General features: G+C 31.7%; 1 protein-coding gene across 1 annotated transcript in view; it reads right to left on the minus strand.

The window, feature by feature from the left end:
• LOC149909469 (GTPase-activating Rap/Ran-GAP domain-like protein 3) overlaps positions 1-18,664 on the minus strand; it is a 54,489-nt gene that overhangs the window by 23,847 nt on the left and 11,978 nt on the right. Inside the window, exon 2 of the mRNA XM_090117502.1 lies at positions 4,340-4,409. Coding sequence (XP_089973628.1) covers positions 4,340-4,409 — 70 coding nt within the window. The remainder of the gene's footprint in view (positions 1-4,339; positions 4,410-18,664) is intronic.

Below are 18,664 nucleotides of genomic sequence, written 5' to 3' on the forward strand. Positions count from 1 at the left end.
ACAATACCTAAAATTCTCTCGTCAGTTAAGACTTCTATTAGGTAGCTTTAAAATTAAAATTGAGCACTAAGTAGCCCAATAAACAAAAAATAAAAAAAAAACAATAAGTTATTCTTCTAGATATCATTATCTGTGTTATGATTATTGCTTACGTCAGGGTATTAAAAAAAATATAACATATTGTAAAGAAATTACTAAGATAACATTCAACATACATCTTTTTCTATATTAACCTTAATATCAGTTATTATCTGTTAAAATTTGAATTTTCATTATCACAGTAGGCAGTGGAATTTGTTGGAAGACACTGTTCTGCATAGAGCTCGCGATCGAAATTGGAATGCAGCCAAGACAGATGAAAGCGTTGTCTAGTTTAGCTATCCACGACAATAGATGATTGGCATCAGGTCAGGAAACAAGTATATGTCAAGTGTACTGAAGATTCTTTCGCTATATCTTCATGGATTAAAGTCAAGACTCAAGGGTGTTAAGCATGAGACAGATTATTCTAGAAATTTTATCATGATAATCGCCGAAGTCTTCACTTATTTTACAAATTAATCACAGATCAAATAGAGCAAAAGATAGCCTTTGTTCGGCTCATCTGGTGCACGGCTAGACAAATGAGTTGAGGTGTAAATATTGCGTAGTTTCAATTGAGACTGAGGCAAAAATATTTATATTAAACTAGTTACTAGACTCTTTATCTCAGCTACGCTCTGCGTCCGGGTTGAATCGGAGTAAACACATAAAATAAATGATACTCGGTAAGTTGTAGCCACAGATAATATAATACTGTCTAAGCTTTATAATGGTAAATGCATTTTAAAATATGTATCTGTAAACAAACATATACTTAAATCTTTATTTCCCATTTATAACATCAGAAACATAAGACTGTTACTGTTAACTGTACTATATTCTAATGCAAAAAAAATACATGATCTAATTATGGAACATACATGAACAATTAAAGAATGAAAAAGTTTATTCAAGAAACCTATGATAGCGTAAGTTAATTTCTTGAGATTAGTATCTTTATGATAGTAATATCGGGATGTCACCTAACCTTATATTATTAACGATCGGTCTTGGAAATATCCTTCGTAAAATTGTTCATTATCAACGATTATAGCAAAGGTACGTTTATTTTACTTAATTATAAACCTTATAAGAGCTTTGATGTTTAATGGCGTGAAATTACTTAAATGTTATTAATTTTCTGTAATATTATTAATCAACTAATTATATAAGTTTGTATTTATAGCTTTTTTTTGCTGATATAATTGAGCTTAAAATTTTATATTTCTATATTATTATAATAACACGTAGGTACGTTATAAAAAAAACAAAAACGTACATATAAGTTCATATAATAAAACGTTAAATTTGATCTTACAATTCATTTACTTTTCCATTTTCAAGTGGTTTCTTCGTCTACAACACTTTTATGATTTCGTGACATCCTTTGTAATCCAACTAGTACAGAAGAAATCACTTAGTATTGAGAGTCGCCTCGCCGATTAGCTATAAAGCGTTATATCATAATAAATATTTATCGCAGTGGGGATGTGACGTAATATATTTGACACGACTCTATGGGGAGAAAAGGAAAAACCATCAATTATTACTTCATTTTGTTATCTTCTCATAAACTAACAAATTAAAAGGCATGCCTAACCTACGTTAATATCGAAATTATTATCGCTCATTAATTATTTAAAAACGTAGTCATGTCTATTAATAAAATGACGTGTTACTTGAATGTAGGAATTAATTAATGCAATTAGCCTATAATGGGGTAATATTTATGGCAGGGTCGGGCCGCGGGTTAATTATTATTTAAAATAATGGCCTACAAGCTCCGCAGTGACCTGTGAAATGTGATTGATTGTCAACACATTGTACAGAGCACCTGTAATAATAATACCTTGCTCCATTGCTGTCACATAAGGCGTGTCTAGATATTGATTGATTGTTTTCCCACGCTAATGACTCTATTAATGCATTGTATATGTTTTATCTTCAAGTCTGATTTATGTGACATGCCATGCAAAATTGATATTTTACATGGCATGTTTCAAAATAAGAAATATGGGTAGGTACATAAAATAAATATAATGGCTAAGTTTTATTTTGTGTAATATCATGGTCACTTTCAAAGTTTAATTGCCGAATTTTTGCTTTAAATAAATTATCAAAAGTAACATTGTGCATATAGCCAACATGGGGCAACAATTTAAGAAAGAAAAATAAAGTATCAAGCACTATTTCTGATATTTTATTACATTTACAGATATTTGAAACAAAATATATCAAGCGAATTCGTTGTATTTACAGAATGCAAGCCACATAACATTCTGAAAACGTTTTAATAAATTATAAGAAATAAGGTGTCAGGAAATTGCCAGTAAAATGGTCGTTCGATTTTCCATTTAGTGGGTGAAGGACACTTAAAGTTTATGAGGGTACGTTGGTGCAGACTGATCTAACAGGTGAATGACTAATATTATGTTTATTTTTCAATATTCGGCTTTTTCAATTTGTATTTATTTTCTAATAATCAATTTACCTTATTAAATTACCAATAGTTCTTAATATCTTGTCTCTTATATCACTTCGTGTAGATTGTTTTGCATGTAATTTTCATTTAGTATGTGAGTACATTTATGTATTTAGGATCAAATTTAAAAGTGAATACGTATAAAAATGTAATTTAGGCGAATTTGAGCTCGATATTTCAATAAAAGTAAGAATCCCTTCGCTAAGATATTTTCATTACTCACTTTTTTGTGCCAAAATTTTATTTTACAATCGATTATTTGCGACGAAGGTGGGTTATTAAAGAAAAAATGTAGGTAAGTATAAATCGATTGTCTCAGTTGAGGTTTATTATACTTTAAGACTCCGATACGATGCTATCACCTATAACGATAGTTTCGATTGTTCGACTGTGATCGTAATGATACCGCATTTTCCTTACCTTCTACATCGACGAAAATTCAGACAGGCAACTAATAATAGGACTTCAACTTAGAAAGCTTCTCTATGGTTAGGTACTTAGTGAATTAATGTACTTGAGTTTTTGAATATTAATTGCGACGTTCAAAAAATAAAACATGCATTTGTGTTGAGTGTTGACAGTTCAAACATTGATTAATAGATTTGTTGGCTTCTCTCTCAAAAAATGTGTAGGTTTGTTTTCTTGTTCCAAATAAAGCTTTTCTTTACACTGTCATTCTGAATTCCATTGTCGACTGCTTCTGCTTGCTTCTCTGATTTATTTTAAATTCACATTAATTATCTTGAGCGAGATCTTCAATTGTTATTTCGACTCTACAGATTTAATCTCGACTGTTAATGTTCTAAATTAGTGTTAAATCACAATGTTTTGCTTTATTTCTAAACATTCTACTAAACTTAAACACCTGCTGTCGACAGCTACGATATATTTTCCGACTCAATTTTAATTTAGGGTTATGTGTAATATAATGTACTTAATTATATTATGCATTGTTTTTATTTCATTTGGTTTATTGAGGACATGTATTATTTTCTTAGTAAGGTACGATTAAATGCTAGACTTTGCTGTATTTATTCTATTTCTTTTATTCATCGTTTGTTTATATGCTTTTATACGAAGTCTTTAATTTAGTTTTCAAATGTTTTCTTGGCAAGTTTTGTTTTTTCTTCTGTTCACTGTTACATAAAATTGCTTTCATTTTGAACTTGTTAATAGATAAACTTAAAATTTTACACAAGCTTGAAAATATTTCAGCACATGGAGCGGATAGACGCAGCAGTTGTATTTTACTATTCATAATATCAGTAAACATGATAATTGAAACAAATACTTAAAAAAAATTCAATTAAAAATAAAAAATAAAAATTAGGCTCAAAAATAAACTTGAATATCCTCAAGTTGAATATGAATATAATAATTATTTAATTATATTCACTTATTAAGGGTCTATATACTATAAAGGTTTTATTGCAGAAAAAAAACGTTATTTTTGGGAATTTCCATGTTTTCCATTCATATAGTCAGACATGAGTCAGACACATGTGCAAAATTTACTTTCTTACTATTAGCGATCGATTCGATTGATTTAATAAAATATAGACGTCCGTTGAGGTGACTAATTATTCCAATAAATAGAAAAAATAATACATAAATATTGTCATAGAAATTTTCTATTACTTAGATAACAGTTTTGTAATTTAAGTTTAAATTATACTGTTTTCAGATCTTTAAAAACGTCATTGTTATTAAAGGAAAACAAAATAGTTAAGGAATTGTGCAAACAAATTAGTAATTAAGAAAATTAGAATGAATTACCTGCTCCACGGACCCATATTGTCTTCGTGAGAACACACCACGCCTGGAGATTAGCTCACTCGCTGACGAACTGTTGACAAAATTAACTTTAATTAACAAGATTCATCGGAGCTTTTCATAAGTTCTGAAGTTACTAGAAGAAGTTGACATAACGATACGATCATATCATAATTTAAAATGTAAGAGCTCGTAGTAAATATGATTTTTATGTACGTACAAACTTTCATTAACATTTTATAGTGTCGAATTTAAGTTTTACTCATATTAATGTTGGTTCTACAGTCTACACATAGTATTAAAGAAGGTGCAATTAAAATCAAAGTATTATTATTATTATTAAACCATTTATTGATAGAAAAATAAACATACATTAAGCATACAGAAGAAACACCACATAAATCGACACGATTTGATCGTGGTGCACATGCATTCTAGACGCCAAACAAATACTAGACAGATTAATATAAATTTTGCTGCATTACATTTGAAAATAACATTACATTATGATATTACATTGAAAAATACATTAAGATGGCAAGTAAATTATACAACAGAAAAATATGACGTACAATAGGGTACTTGTGGAAAAAATTATTTGCGATCACCTACTGTGCTGGCCGAGTCTTTATAAACGTGATATATAGTATGATTTTAATTGACGGTTAACATTTTTACAGTTTATTTTATTTTTAATGTTATTATCTAATTTGTTGATTAAACGTGGAATTATGTATGAGCATCTTCTTTCGCCATAGCGGTTATTGGCTCTGATAGTACATAATTTATTTTGTGTTACTTTTCGTGTGCCAAGGTTGTGAGATGTAACTTTTTCAGTAAATGTTTTATTAAAAAGTTGTTCTTTTAAGAGTTGTACTTCTACTTTTTCAAAAATTGGTAACACATTGCAGTGCTTTAAAAGTTTGCTTATATCGTTTTCGTATTTCTTTTTTATTCTAGTTGGGACTATTTGTTTTAAGATGCGAATTTGAAGGTTGAGTATATTTTGTAAATATGTTTTATACGTTCTGCCATAGCTACTAAGGCCGTAGGATATAATCGAATCGACTAAAGTGTTGTATAGTAATAATTTTACCTTGTATGTTAGTCTGTTCCCTATTGCATATATTTTAGCTGCGAATGCGCGGAGTTTGTCACATACGGCTTCAATTTGTTTGCCCCAGTTGAAATTATGATCTATGATTAGTCCCAAATATTTGTAATGATTCACAAGTTCGATCTGACTACAGTTAGAGCACGATCGTGAGCATTGGTTATGCAAGCATGAGTGACAATGGCAGATAAGCTGCGGCAAGTCAACTTGTTTCATATATGGAGACTTGATGTACAATAATTTAGTTTTACTTGCATTGATGACTAATCCCGCATTATGACACCACTTAGATATATTGTTGAAGTCGTGTTGCAGAAATTTAAGGGCTAAATTTGCATTCTCATGGTTTATAAGGATACAGGTATCATCAGCGTACTGAAACATTTTACAATGACTGAGGTGGTCACTCATATTGTTGACATAAGTTAAAAAGTGCAACGGCCCCATCACCGATCCCTGAGCTGTACCCACTTCAACGCTGCTCATTTCGCTGAAACTGTTTTCTATTCTGACGCAAGATTTCCGTCCATGCAAATAGTCTTTACACCACTCAAGGAGATTGCCCCTTATTCCGCAATAGTCGAGTTGGTCAATGAGTTTGCGATGGTCTAGCGTATCAAAAGCACGCGAGAAGTCTATGAAAAGGGCGAGTACGTGCTTTTTATCATTAAGGTAAGTATTAGCCTCGTCAGTAAAGTTTGATAGAAGTGCCGTAGTGCTTTTGCCGGATTGAAAACCATATTGATGCGGAGAAAGAATATCATTTTTCCTTAGAAAAGAGTGAATTTGGTTGCTTATTACTTTTTCTGCAATTTTATTAATGCAGGAAAGTAAGGTAATTGGACGATAGTTCTGACAATCATTTTTTTCACCTTTTTTGAAGACCGGTCTTATGCAGCCAGTCTTCAGTGCATCCGGATATCTACCAGTCCGAACTGAGGTATTTATGAGATTGACTATTACGGCAGATATTTTATCACTTATAGACTTAATATCGATCGCCCTTATTTTATCCATGCCTGGAGCCTTGTTATTATGTAAGTTTTTAATGATATGTTGTACTTGTTTGTGAGTGGTTGGCTGAAATCGCATACTAACATCCACCGGCCTACTGTATCTCTTAAGAACTAAGTCAATTTTGCAATTTGGCATTATGTTTTTAATTGAATTTTTAAATTCCAATGCGAATTTTTCCGCGATTTCTTTACAGTTTAGTGGAGTGAAAGCACGTACGATTTGTGTGTCGATTGTTCGGGTTTTGTTTCCACAGATACTATTAATAACTTGCCACAACTTTCTAGGATCGCCATCATTTTCCTTTATTTTGTTACTATAGAATTGATTCCGGGCAGTTTCAAGAGCTTTATTAGTCTTGTTACGAGTTTGATTATACAGTAGTCTCAGCTGTGCGTTAGTTTCATCCTGTCTCCATTCCTTAAAAAGCTTGTCTCTTTTTTCACATAATTTTATTAAATTAGTATTTATCCATGGTTCTCGTTGAATGAATTTTCGTGGTATTATTTTATTTTATGTAGATTTTTTATACGCTTTATGAAATTGTTGTGTTATATATTCAAATATGTTATTAGAATTATTCATTGTGTTTGTTGGTGAGAAGTCAATAGCATTTAATTCATTATTTAATATATTATAATCCAACACTTGTTTAATTTTATTTGTTGGAGCACGCTGTATATGACATGCTGTTGGTGTTGTGTCGATGCATGCAAGTACGACAACGCGGTGATCGGCAAGCACAGTATCAATAGCGGCTGTGTACGGGTCAGATGTGTATGTTCGTATAAAGATGTGGTCGATGCAGGATTTGGTTATTAGTTTTTGTCTCATTTCAATACGCGTATAATCTGATATACCGCACATCAACCCATACCCAGCTAACAAATTTACATAGCGGCTTTTTTGCATTGTTGTGGTTTTTAAATCTATATTCATGTCACCTAGTAAAAAAAGTGAATTAAAAGTACTTATATTGTTTACCTCGGCTAGCAGATTGTTCAATTCTGTGATAAATAACGTTTTACAACTAGACGGCGGTCTATACAGTGCACACAGGGAAAAACACTGCTGATTGTTTTTTATTTTACCACAAATATTTTCAAAAGAACTATATTTACTGTTGAAACGTGTAAATTTTAAATGCTTTTTTATATATAAAATTATTCCACCACCCCTTTTATTTTTTCTAAGTAGTGTGTGCATTGTATAGTCCGGTAAGCTATATAAATGACAAATATCTTCAGAAATGTTAGCTTCCGTAACCACAACGATGTCGAGGGCATGTTTTGTACATGAGATGATTTGCAGCAGCTTAGGAAAGTTCTTAAGCATTGAACGAATGTTTACATGTATGCAAAATAATTGTAAATTGCCAGACGGTAAGTTTTTGAGGTAATAATTTAAATCTGTACAGTTAAATAATTCAGTGACCTCTCTTATATTACGTGCTTTATGAGTGTGAGAAAAGGACATTTTTCCGCCTTTGTGTCAAAGTATGGCATTGGAACTTTGCAATTTGACATCTGCTCTTTGTCTCTTTGGAAGTGGCAGCGAGCATTTGCGTCCCTACCTTAATTAACTGCAGTTTCCACGAAGCGGCAGAGGTGTAATTAGTCACCTTCGCCAGGAATTTCTACAAAGTTTTTTAATGAAATAAAAAAGCCGTTCAACCATTATCTTATTCTTATTAGTAGAAATGATTATGCATGCATTAGGTTAACCAAAAGTCTTTAATATATCTATGCTTAAAAAAAACTTCATTCTTCCTCATATTTCAGAAGTAATAGTTTAATACTTATAACTTAAAATTGTCTAAGGCTTACACTTACACTCTAAGCTGTTCAAATTTGCTTCAAGCGTGCCGTGAAATCTTTTTTTTTAGTGCTAGATACTTAACTCCCTTTAATATTAATGAATGTGGATCCAAACGAATACATCAATATTATATTAAGTTGTTAACATAGCATTTATAAAATTGTGTAGGATGGAACTCATCTCTATTATATATTTTGTTGGAAGAAGTCGGTAGATAATTATTATTTACACTCCAAATAGAAATGAAGATACTTTGTATTGTACTTCAATATTAATATAAATTGTAATTAGTAAGTTTTCGGCGTTTTAATTACTTCAAGATTCCGATATTTAAAGGTTAAGAACCCTTTTTGGATGTAGGCGTGTTTAAATCCATATAGGTTTCATTTTGTTTCCGTGTTTCTTTTTTTCATTAACGTAAAATAATGAAACTAAAAATAATATAATATGTGACTAGCTGCTCCGCGCGGTTTCACCCCCATGGCTCCACCCCTGTTGGTCGTAGAGCGTGATGATATATAGCCTATAACCTTCCTCGATAAATGGGCTATCTAACACCGAAAGTATTTTTCAAATCGGACCAGTAGTTCCCGAGATTAGCGCGTTCAAACAAACAAACAAATTCTTCAGCTTTATAATATTAGTATAGATAAGGCATATGAATGACATTTTCTCAATGTATGATCTGAATATAAATTTCTAAAATTAAAGGAAGTATTTAAAGATTTCTCGACCTATTTATGGCCATAACCTATTTTCAAGTGATCGACGTAAAGACAAGGGCTCAATGAAGTGGTAAAGGGCTCACATAGGTCATTTGTTCACATTTTAAGGAACAGTAATCGGATATGTGCGTGGGAAATATTCCATATTGGTATATAGCAAACGAGTTTTAAATATAAGCTACCCTAGCTGTAAAAAAAATTCGTGGAAGTGAATATAAATTTTTTTTATCTTCAAATTGCAAATACATACAATAATGATTGAACAATACATTTTTTACAAAATAATCGACTTTTGTTATATGCCATGCATTTTCTTGATTATAAGTACTTAGTATTGATTATAAGTAGATATATATACCCATTTTCTTCGAATTTTTTGGGCAACTGTTCTAACTAATTATTTATCTTTGAAGTTTCATCGTAAAAAATTATTTCATTTAAGTGGAATATTAATTAGACGTAGTTTCCTTGAGCAATATTTGAGATATCGCTTACCGCGGCAGGTACTCGACGTGGCTCGGTCTCGACTTAAATTCAATATGGACGCCACTCAAAAACTCGAAACGTTCGCTCGCCCTCTGAATTTATTACTTCGGTCGTCTTTTGGCTATATGCTAAAAGGAATCATTGTGCCTTTCTTATAATTTATTACTTTTCCTTTCCTTTCATAATAATATTATATACTACCAAAAGAGAAGTGGTATGTGTTGTATTCACATAGCTAGACATGAACTCTGAACATGGTATCCAAATCTACGATATTCATAGCATTTCGTTCGTAAAAGAGGAACATTTTTGTCTCTATCAGAATAAAATAAATGTTGGCACTGCTATTTAAAATAAATTTAATAAACAAACTCTTATATTCACATATTATGTTAAATACTAGCTGTGCCCCGTGGTATTACCTGCATTACTCCGCTCCTGTTGGTCTTAGGGTGATTACATATGAACTATAACCTTCCTCGATAAATGGGCTATCTAACACCGAAAGAATTTTTCAAATCGGACTAGAAATTCCTGAGATTAGCGCGTTCAAACAAACAAACTCTTCAGCTTTATAATATTAAAAAATAATATAAGTATAGATAACAGAAAGTCAAAATAAAACATCTTAGATTACATCATGAGAAAGATTTTTCCAATAACGAATTATGTGCATTATTATCTAAGGGTTCAACGTCTCTATACGGAGATAGAGCCCATGATTAATGCTGATGTATTAGAATTAAGAGAGAGGCTTGAAGGTCAGAAAGTTTGAAAAGCTTACACACCATGCTCGTTCCGTGGAAAGGTATCATTAGAGAGGGTTTTGCGAACAAAGACGTAATACGAGGATCTTTGGATGATACAAGTGTTTACTCGACCTTTACCAAAATTGAAATGACGAGTGTTCATGATAACAATGATATTTATTAAAACAAACTGATGTTTTTTGTTTGGATTGGGTTAGTTAGTAAGTGAAATAATATTTAGCTAATCTTCATTGTCGTGTAACATTTCGAAAATTAAATGTATGTTCTTTTTTCAATTAACACTATTGAAATTAACACTATTTAGAGGCAACAAACAATAGTATCGACATCTATACTCTACAATAGTATATAGAAATCGTTTAAATGAATTGAATCCTCAGGTCTCAGGGGACGACTGAACACTGAATATAAAACGTGTAACAGAAACAATACAAATCTTCAAACAAATCAAGTGGATCCGTTGACGCTGTATTTCAAGTACAGAGACAATAATTTTATCTTAAACCGCACAGATGGGCAACAAAACTGGATGTTATAAAATGTGTAGGTACCTCTTTCTAAAAATTATGTCTACATCTAGAATACACATGCGCATGTACATATTTCGTACTTTATTGGAAATCTTACATAATCAGTAGTTACTTTCACATTGCAAGAAATAACATCACAGTCTCTTTCCACCAGATCTCATAAAGATGATGATGATGATGGTTTATGACCGAAATGTTTTTATCTAAATATTTATAAACAAATTAATCAAATTATCACTATAAGTTAGTTATGTCAATACATATCGACATAACTAACTGTGATATATGTATGTATGTATGTCGATACATCAAGTTTAAATATAAATAGATGCATGTTAAACTTATATACAAGCTGTACTTATATACAACTTATAGCAACTGTAGTAACTAGTAACATAATTAACAAGGGGTAAGTACATCAACATAATGGATGGACGTTAGAGGAAACCGGCTTAATGGAGCATACATGCGTTTCTAATACACTTTTCTTGTTCTCACTCAAGACATTCAATTATTTAAGTATCAATTGAGTCTCCAATATTATTTTATAAATAAAATAGAATAGGTTCTACTGCCAGAATATTAACGTTTAAAAAATATGTAAAAGTTGGTAACTTCACAAAGTCCATGTTGGACTTTGTGAAGTTATTACAATAATTTTAGATACTTTAACACGTTGACTGCCCAGGCCAAATCCAACAACCTTCACGTGGCGTCAAGCGTTTTTTTTTATCGTATTTAACTGCTTAAAGAAACGACTTAAGTGAAACACCTGCTTCCAATACGTCCTTATTAAATAGACGTTGTAATGTCATATAGCCCAGAAACACTTGGAAACTTTATGTGCCATTGCAGCCATGATTCTAAAGATAGAAAAGGTTTAAATAAATTGAATTTTCTGCTCTTTACTCGTGGAATTACTTAATAAATATCTATCACCCTCGTCTCGCCTTGGTCACGGAACAAAATATCAATTATAAAAGATCCATTTTTCCCTTTTTGCTGATAGCACTAGAATATTTTAACGAGGGAAAAACAGTTTTCCTGTGTAAAATATAAACACGTTTTCTATGCAAATAATTCCTTGCAGTAACAGTCAGTATAATATTAAAGTAAATCAGGAAAAAGATATAACAAGAAGCAATATAAAACATTATTCCGTGAAAACTGCTGGCAATATATTCAAATTGTGTAGTTTTTCACCGTATCATTTTACACGAAGCCCGAAACCATCAATTATTGTATTCATATCCCGCTTTGAACTCCTATAACTATTAATTGGTCGTGTTCAGTGTAGCATGTGTGTTAGTGAACGACAGCGGTTCTCTATTTGGACGACTGACGTTGAATTTCCCGTACAAAAGTTTGCCGAATGGGAAATTTGCGTCACTCTCTATTAGGCGCGGGACATATACAAGCGGCGCGGCGCGCATCGGGCGCACCGCGGGCGCGCCAGCCGGAGCGCCGCGGGCGCGCCAGGCGGCGCGCCTCGGGTGCGCTGCCGGCGCGCCTCGGGCGCGCTGCCGGCGCGCATCGGGCGCGCTGTTGGCGTCCGAAAATGATATTTATATAGAGTGGTTAAATGCATTTTCTTTATGCATAATTTAGTAAAATTATGTTTTTTGTGCTAAAAGAGATTTGAAAGTAACGTTAATTTGAAAGTAATTTTTGATAATTCCTTGTAAGTAAATAGCGAGGATAACCCCACGATTGCAAATATATATTTGTTGGAAATGTTGGAATTTACTTGGAAAATTTTATAGTACTTTTAAAGTAATTTTAAAGCAGTACTGGTGTAATGATGGAAGAAAAGAAGGTTAAAATAACACAAAATTTATATTGTGCTAGCGGTCCGCCCCGGCTTCGCCCGTGGTACATATTTCGCAATAAAAGGTAGCCTATGTTCTTTCTCAGGGTCTAAAGATTATCTGTGCCAAATTTCATCAAAATCGGTCCAGTACCTAGTTTATGCGTGAAAACCATACATACATACATACATACATACATACATACATACAAACCTTTCCTCTTTATAATATTAGTATAGATAAAATATGGTTTTCAAACACAGGTTTACATTTAAACCATATAAATCTTATCATTAAAATCTCAGTTCAAAAGTATTTACAGTACTGATCATTCCACAATATTATTACAATTACAATTTACAAATAAATAAAAAACACAATCAAAATCAGGATTATCTTTATTTCTGACATTGTAAATACATGGGAACTTTCATTATGCTCTTCTTCATTTTCACTTTCCCTACTGCCATCACCTGTGTAAATCATTTCATCGATTAATTCAATTCACCTTTAAAAACAAAACGAAGAAGGGTATGTAATAGCAGCTCTATATAATTCCACACAGAGAGAACACATTTTTGACTGACAGGCTACCGTCTCCTACCACCCGATTTGTTTTTGATTGTGTATGACCGTGAATTGACCTCTAGTTGGATGCGATGGGGGAAGCGCGCCTGCGGTACGCCTGCGGTACGCCCGCGGCGCAACCGTGGCGTGCCGCCTCGTCGCCTTTCCAAAATTCTTTCATACAAAATGTATAAGAAGGACGTGGTGCAAAACAGATTCAAGAGGTGCGCTTATGGCACGCCCGCGCCCGCGCCGCTTGTGTTTGACCCGCGCCTTAGGAACAAAGATCTAAATGTCCTTTGTCTCCGGAATAGGATTCTCTTTATCGTACTCAAAGCGGTTCATCGTTTATTGCAGTTTAATGAGGATTTAATAGATTTATTTCTCGATGCGTTTTTATTCAGTTTATTACTTTCATATTCAATTATGTTTTTAAATAAATGAAGTAAATTGCCCAAAAAATAAATCGCGAAGTTCCGGGATAACAAGCGGTTAGGTTGAAAATTATGTATGTCGTGTTAGGAGCAGTAATATTTTTGGTATTGAAAAGTAAAACATTTTTATTTAAAAAAGCGTGAGATAGAGTCGTTCTTTCATCAATAGCATTCCTTTATACAATCAAAGTATAGATGTAACGCAATAAGTTACATTTCAAAACAATTCCCCAGATTCAGACAGCGCGGCATGAGACTGTATATTTGTTTGAAGTTTCAAAGTACCGAATATAAAATACAATAAAAATAAAATACGTTGCACAGCCATGCATTCTCAATTGGACACTTATCTCCAAGTATATTCCAATATCGAAGTTATAACGATAAATTCACGACAAAACAATATAAATCCTGTGCAGAACCTTGCATTGCTGAAATTGGGTTAATGCTTATATTGTCTATATAGTACTTTTCAAAAACAATGAATTTTGAATTAACAAAGGAGTTCGGTTACAATGAAACGTAAATGAATATTGTGATATTCGTGGAAACAAAAATATTCAATTTATATAACCTTTATTCGGTCTCACGCTACATAAAACCATATAACTACATATGAATGTTTCATGATATTTTCTAAATAAAAATACCTGGTAGTTTTACAAGGACATTCACATGTGCTTGTAAAGTTTCTCTAATGTTAGTAGTTTTGATATTTTACATATACTTATGTGTGAAATTTGGCTTCTATCCAAAGGTTTTTTGGCAAGTTCCATAACATGATACAACGACTTTAAAATACTTAAGTAGAAAGAACCTTCAGGAAACTAACGTATAAAAACAGTAGCCTAAAACATGTATTTTGCTTATTAATTCATCCTATTAAATCTTAAACATTTATTTTTGTAAATAAAAATGTAATTCTCAACACTAAATGATACTTTAATTAAAATAAAGGCAATGGCATGAAAGCTCTGTTCAGCGGGAATGCGACGAGATGGACGCGATGAAAATGTATGATGAAACGAATTTTCCACTTAAATTATTTTTGAAAAGATCAGACTTTTAACTTTTCAAACAATTTCATAGTTTATTTTTTAATGCGAACTATTTAGATGTATGATTAATTACAGTACAAGAGATAACGATTAATAGATACAGTAAGGATACAGTAAAAACAGGTCACAATATGCTTAGTTTTATAAGCAGCATTGCCTGTACACATTCGAAATAAAGAATTATCTAAACACATAGTATCCACGTATAGTCAGCAAGTAGCATTAAGTCTGACAAATTAATAAAATAGTATTATAAAATTATACACTTGACAGCACATAAATATTTCGAATTTAATGTTTTATAAGGTTTTATTATTGTCAATAAGCTCACACTGAAATAAATGAATGCTAGAAAATGAATGCGACAATTTCACATGTAGTGTCGAAGTGGGCCAGCTGTAATTAAGTCAAGCCCCGCAAGCCTGCTATGAATGCGTTGTAGCCGTTATTTTATACATTTTTTTATGTTGTCCGAAATGCGTAGCTTTTTAAAAAAAATCTCATGCACAATTTAAGCTTATTCGGCATTTCATAAAAAGCTGGATCTATTTTTTGTTATTTTTTCAAATTCAAAGTTACTATTCAACATTCTCAATATAATATTATAGCTTAGTGCTTAATGTGGCGATAAATAATTCAAGATGGAAGATATGAAACCTTGCATTCGTACCATTCAGTTTCGATGAAAAGAAATACGATGGAAAGGTACGGTTTGAACCTAACGCATATTTTTTATTTTTTTGAAGCTAATATTCAATAAAACATTGTTTATCAATACTACTTTACACCCTTCAGTACAGTACCGTAGATAAAAAGTTGATCTTACCTCAATGTAAGTATATAATCAAGGTTTTATATAATATTTTTTTATATGAATAAAAGTAAGTAGGTACAAATGTATGTATATATAAAAAAGCCTCAGATATAGATAGATAGTGATAGTCTAATAGAATTAATAAAAAATAAAAAAGTCGAAAAGAACACATTTTTAGAATTTAAATAAAAAAAACTAGATACTGCAAAACTAATTTAATTTTGCTTCCATTCATGGACTGCGTTATTTTACACCGAGCCACTCTACGGCACAATTAAAATGTTCGCGTGTGATTATTTTCCATCAAAAGGCTGTGTCTAATATTTATTATTAACGCGTAATCTTATTGTCGTTCAGGATTTAGGGATTAACCCAAACTCGCGCGTTGTTTGTTTTTATACTCTGAGTAAATGTAATGTCGCTTTAAGCAGCTTTAACCAAATTTAATCTATCGTCTTTGTTATCAGTGTTTGGTTACTAAATTTCACTATGCATAACAGTCTCAAGATTATTTCTAAATCCAAGAACCGATTAGAATATCACGAGAAGTCTTTAGAGAATCTTTTTACTATAAATAATATATCTAAACTGCGTAGTGTACTTTGTAGCGTACTTTCATAATACCTCCATTATATATATTATTATGTGATCGCTTAAAGTAGATACAGTTTATAAGGAAAGATACTGTAACTTGCAGTAGGTATTGGATTTCTCCTTATCTATACTAATATTGTAAAGCTGAAGAGTTTGTCTTTTGTGTGTTAGGAACTACTGGTCCGATTTAAAAAAAGTTCTTTCGGTGTTAGATAGCCCATTTATCGAGGAAGGCTATAGGCTATATATCATCACGCTAAGATCAACAGGAGCGAAGCAATGCGGGTGAAACAGCAGAGCACAGCTATAGTAGAGAATAATATAATTTTAGCTTTTTAAATTTCTAATTTGGTACACAAATGACAAAACACATGATATTTTGAAGTAAGAAAACTAATATAAAACAATCGAACTTTTCAAACTACCTCAAATATTATAATCACGAGAAAGCTTGAATTTATTGTACATATATTATTGATTTTATCATCATAAAAGTAGGCATTCTTCGAAGTTTTAACCATGTTACACAGTTTATGGTCGTCAGAAACCACAGTCACGTATGACAAAATAAAATAATATGACGTATATTGGTTATAGTCGTGATCTGCTTTCTAATACGATTCAATAAGATAGTGACCTATTTTATAACATCTATTTCTATAGAAACATAAAATTTAATTAATGAAGGTAATTGATATACCTAGAGACATTTCGAAGTTACTGAAGCTCCATAACTAATATTGGACAGTTGCGAAATTTGTTTGCAACAACTAAGTAGACGCTTTTAAACTGAATGCAACGTCCGAGCGGTGTCCTTTAATGTTTTGTTCTTTTTAATTGCAATTCACAGGAAGTTTATAATATATTAATTTGCTAGGTCTGAAAATTGTCACGCTAGTTTAATCTTTGTAGTAACTAAGTATGAATGTTTTTAATATCTAGTAGGTAGGTATGGCAAATAAATGAAGGTCTCGTTATTGAAAGTTTTCCTCTCTGAGAGCTGAATGATAATTAAAATCGGCTTAATTATGAACTACAGTATAACTATATACCGTATTTTTAAGTGAATTAAAGTGTTTCATAGTTTCGACGAGAAGCATTTTATAAATGAAAATAAAAAAGGTTTTTAACAGCACCGAATTCGCACTTTAGGAGATTGGTAGCGCTCGTAGAATTAAAGATTGCTTATTTAATTACATTTTGATTTGATAAATTTTGATGGCAAGTTTTGAATATTCGATAGTTAAAATATTAAATAAAATCTATGTCTTGTAAATCTATGTGATTGTCGTTAGATTTGATTTTAGAGATGTGGGATTTAATTTTTAATTGCTTTGCTTTCATTCAAAGAGATACAGTGAGAACATATCGAATATTTATGTATAAAATTAAATAGAGATATCTAAAAATCAATCTAAAATCCAATTATTTCGCTTAAAACGTTTACAATTTACATGCATAAAGGAGCAAACTTGGCGAATGACGATTCAACGAACTTTCAAGAGCCTTCCGTATTCGCCAATTCCTTTTCCAAGAACTTCGAGATATAAGTGTCGATGTGCCTGTAGGCGACGTTTCTTATTTCACCCCTTTTCCTCAATACGTACAATTTTAATACTTTAATATCTACGTACATGAATAGCAATAAATGTCCTTGAAGAAGATATTTTAATTAATACACAAGATACCTACGCAATGTTTCAATAAGAATGCAAAGCAATTTGTATTTGATTTCAATTTAATAAAAGCTTTCAATTTACTACTGACTGAAATAAATATCTATTCCTAACATATTGTTATTGTTAGAAATATATATTTAGTATATTTATAAAATATTCAAGAATACTTATAATACCTATGCACTGTAAAGTTACAGCTGTATCGAAAAATATCTTTGTTCGCCATCTTTTACTGTTATTTCAATAATACTCGAAATTAAATAGTAAAAACATGCTAACATCAAGTCATATTTGTATATCTGAATATATAAAGCTAGCACCTACAAACAACACGCCCCTATGATCGTGGATCGTTTATCAATGTAGTTAATCTACAATACACTGTAGTGACGCTGGCGATAACAAAAACCATTTTAACTTTTCAGTTCTATTTCAATCGTGTTCAATAAACACATTTAAGTCTTCCTTTGCGTAGTAACATCTCGATTGTATCAGATGGGCAGTTTTATTTGAACTTTTGAAATATTCGGTACTTATCAAATTTTAACAATTTGACTGAGAGCAATTTCAAACGTCATATTAGAAAGGCAAAAAGATGTTTTTTTTTTAAATTATGTCTTGAGGTGTTGTACTTAAATGCAATGGAGGAAAATGTGTACAAAAAATAAAATGTAAGTTCATAATTACCACGGCCAATTTGTTTGTCTGAATGCAAACAAATTGGCCGCGCTGATCATTAATCTACTAAAGAAAACTAATTGAAGAGTTCGCTCGTCCAATAGTTTTTCGATGCTACAAATGAATAAGGAAAACCGTTGTGTGTGGAATTTTAATGAGTATTTTTATGTGAAAATGCTGAAATGGCACATTTACTAAATTGCCTGCAGAGAGCGTTTCTCGCGATCCGTTTTACTGCC

Source organism: Colias eurytheme, chromosome 3, assembly GCF_061535395.1.
Source record: "Colias eurytheme isolate Ceu_HAF_F1 chromosome 3, ilColEury1 Martin Lab GWU primary, whole genome shotgun sequence".
Taxonomy (NCBI): Eukaryota; Metazoa; Arthropoda; class Insecta; order Lepidoptera; family Pieridae; genus Colias; species Colias eurytheme.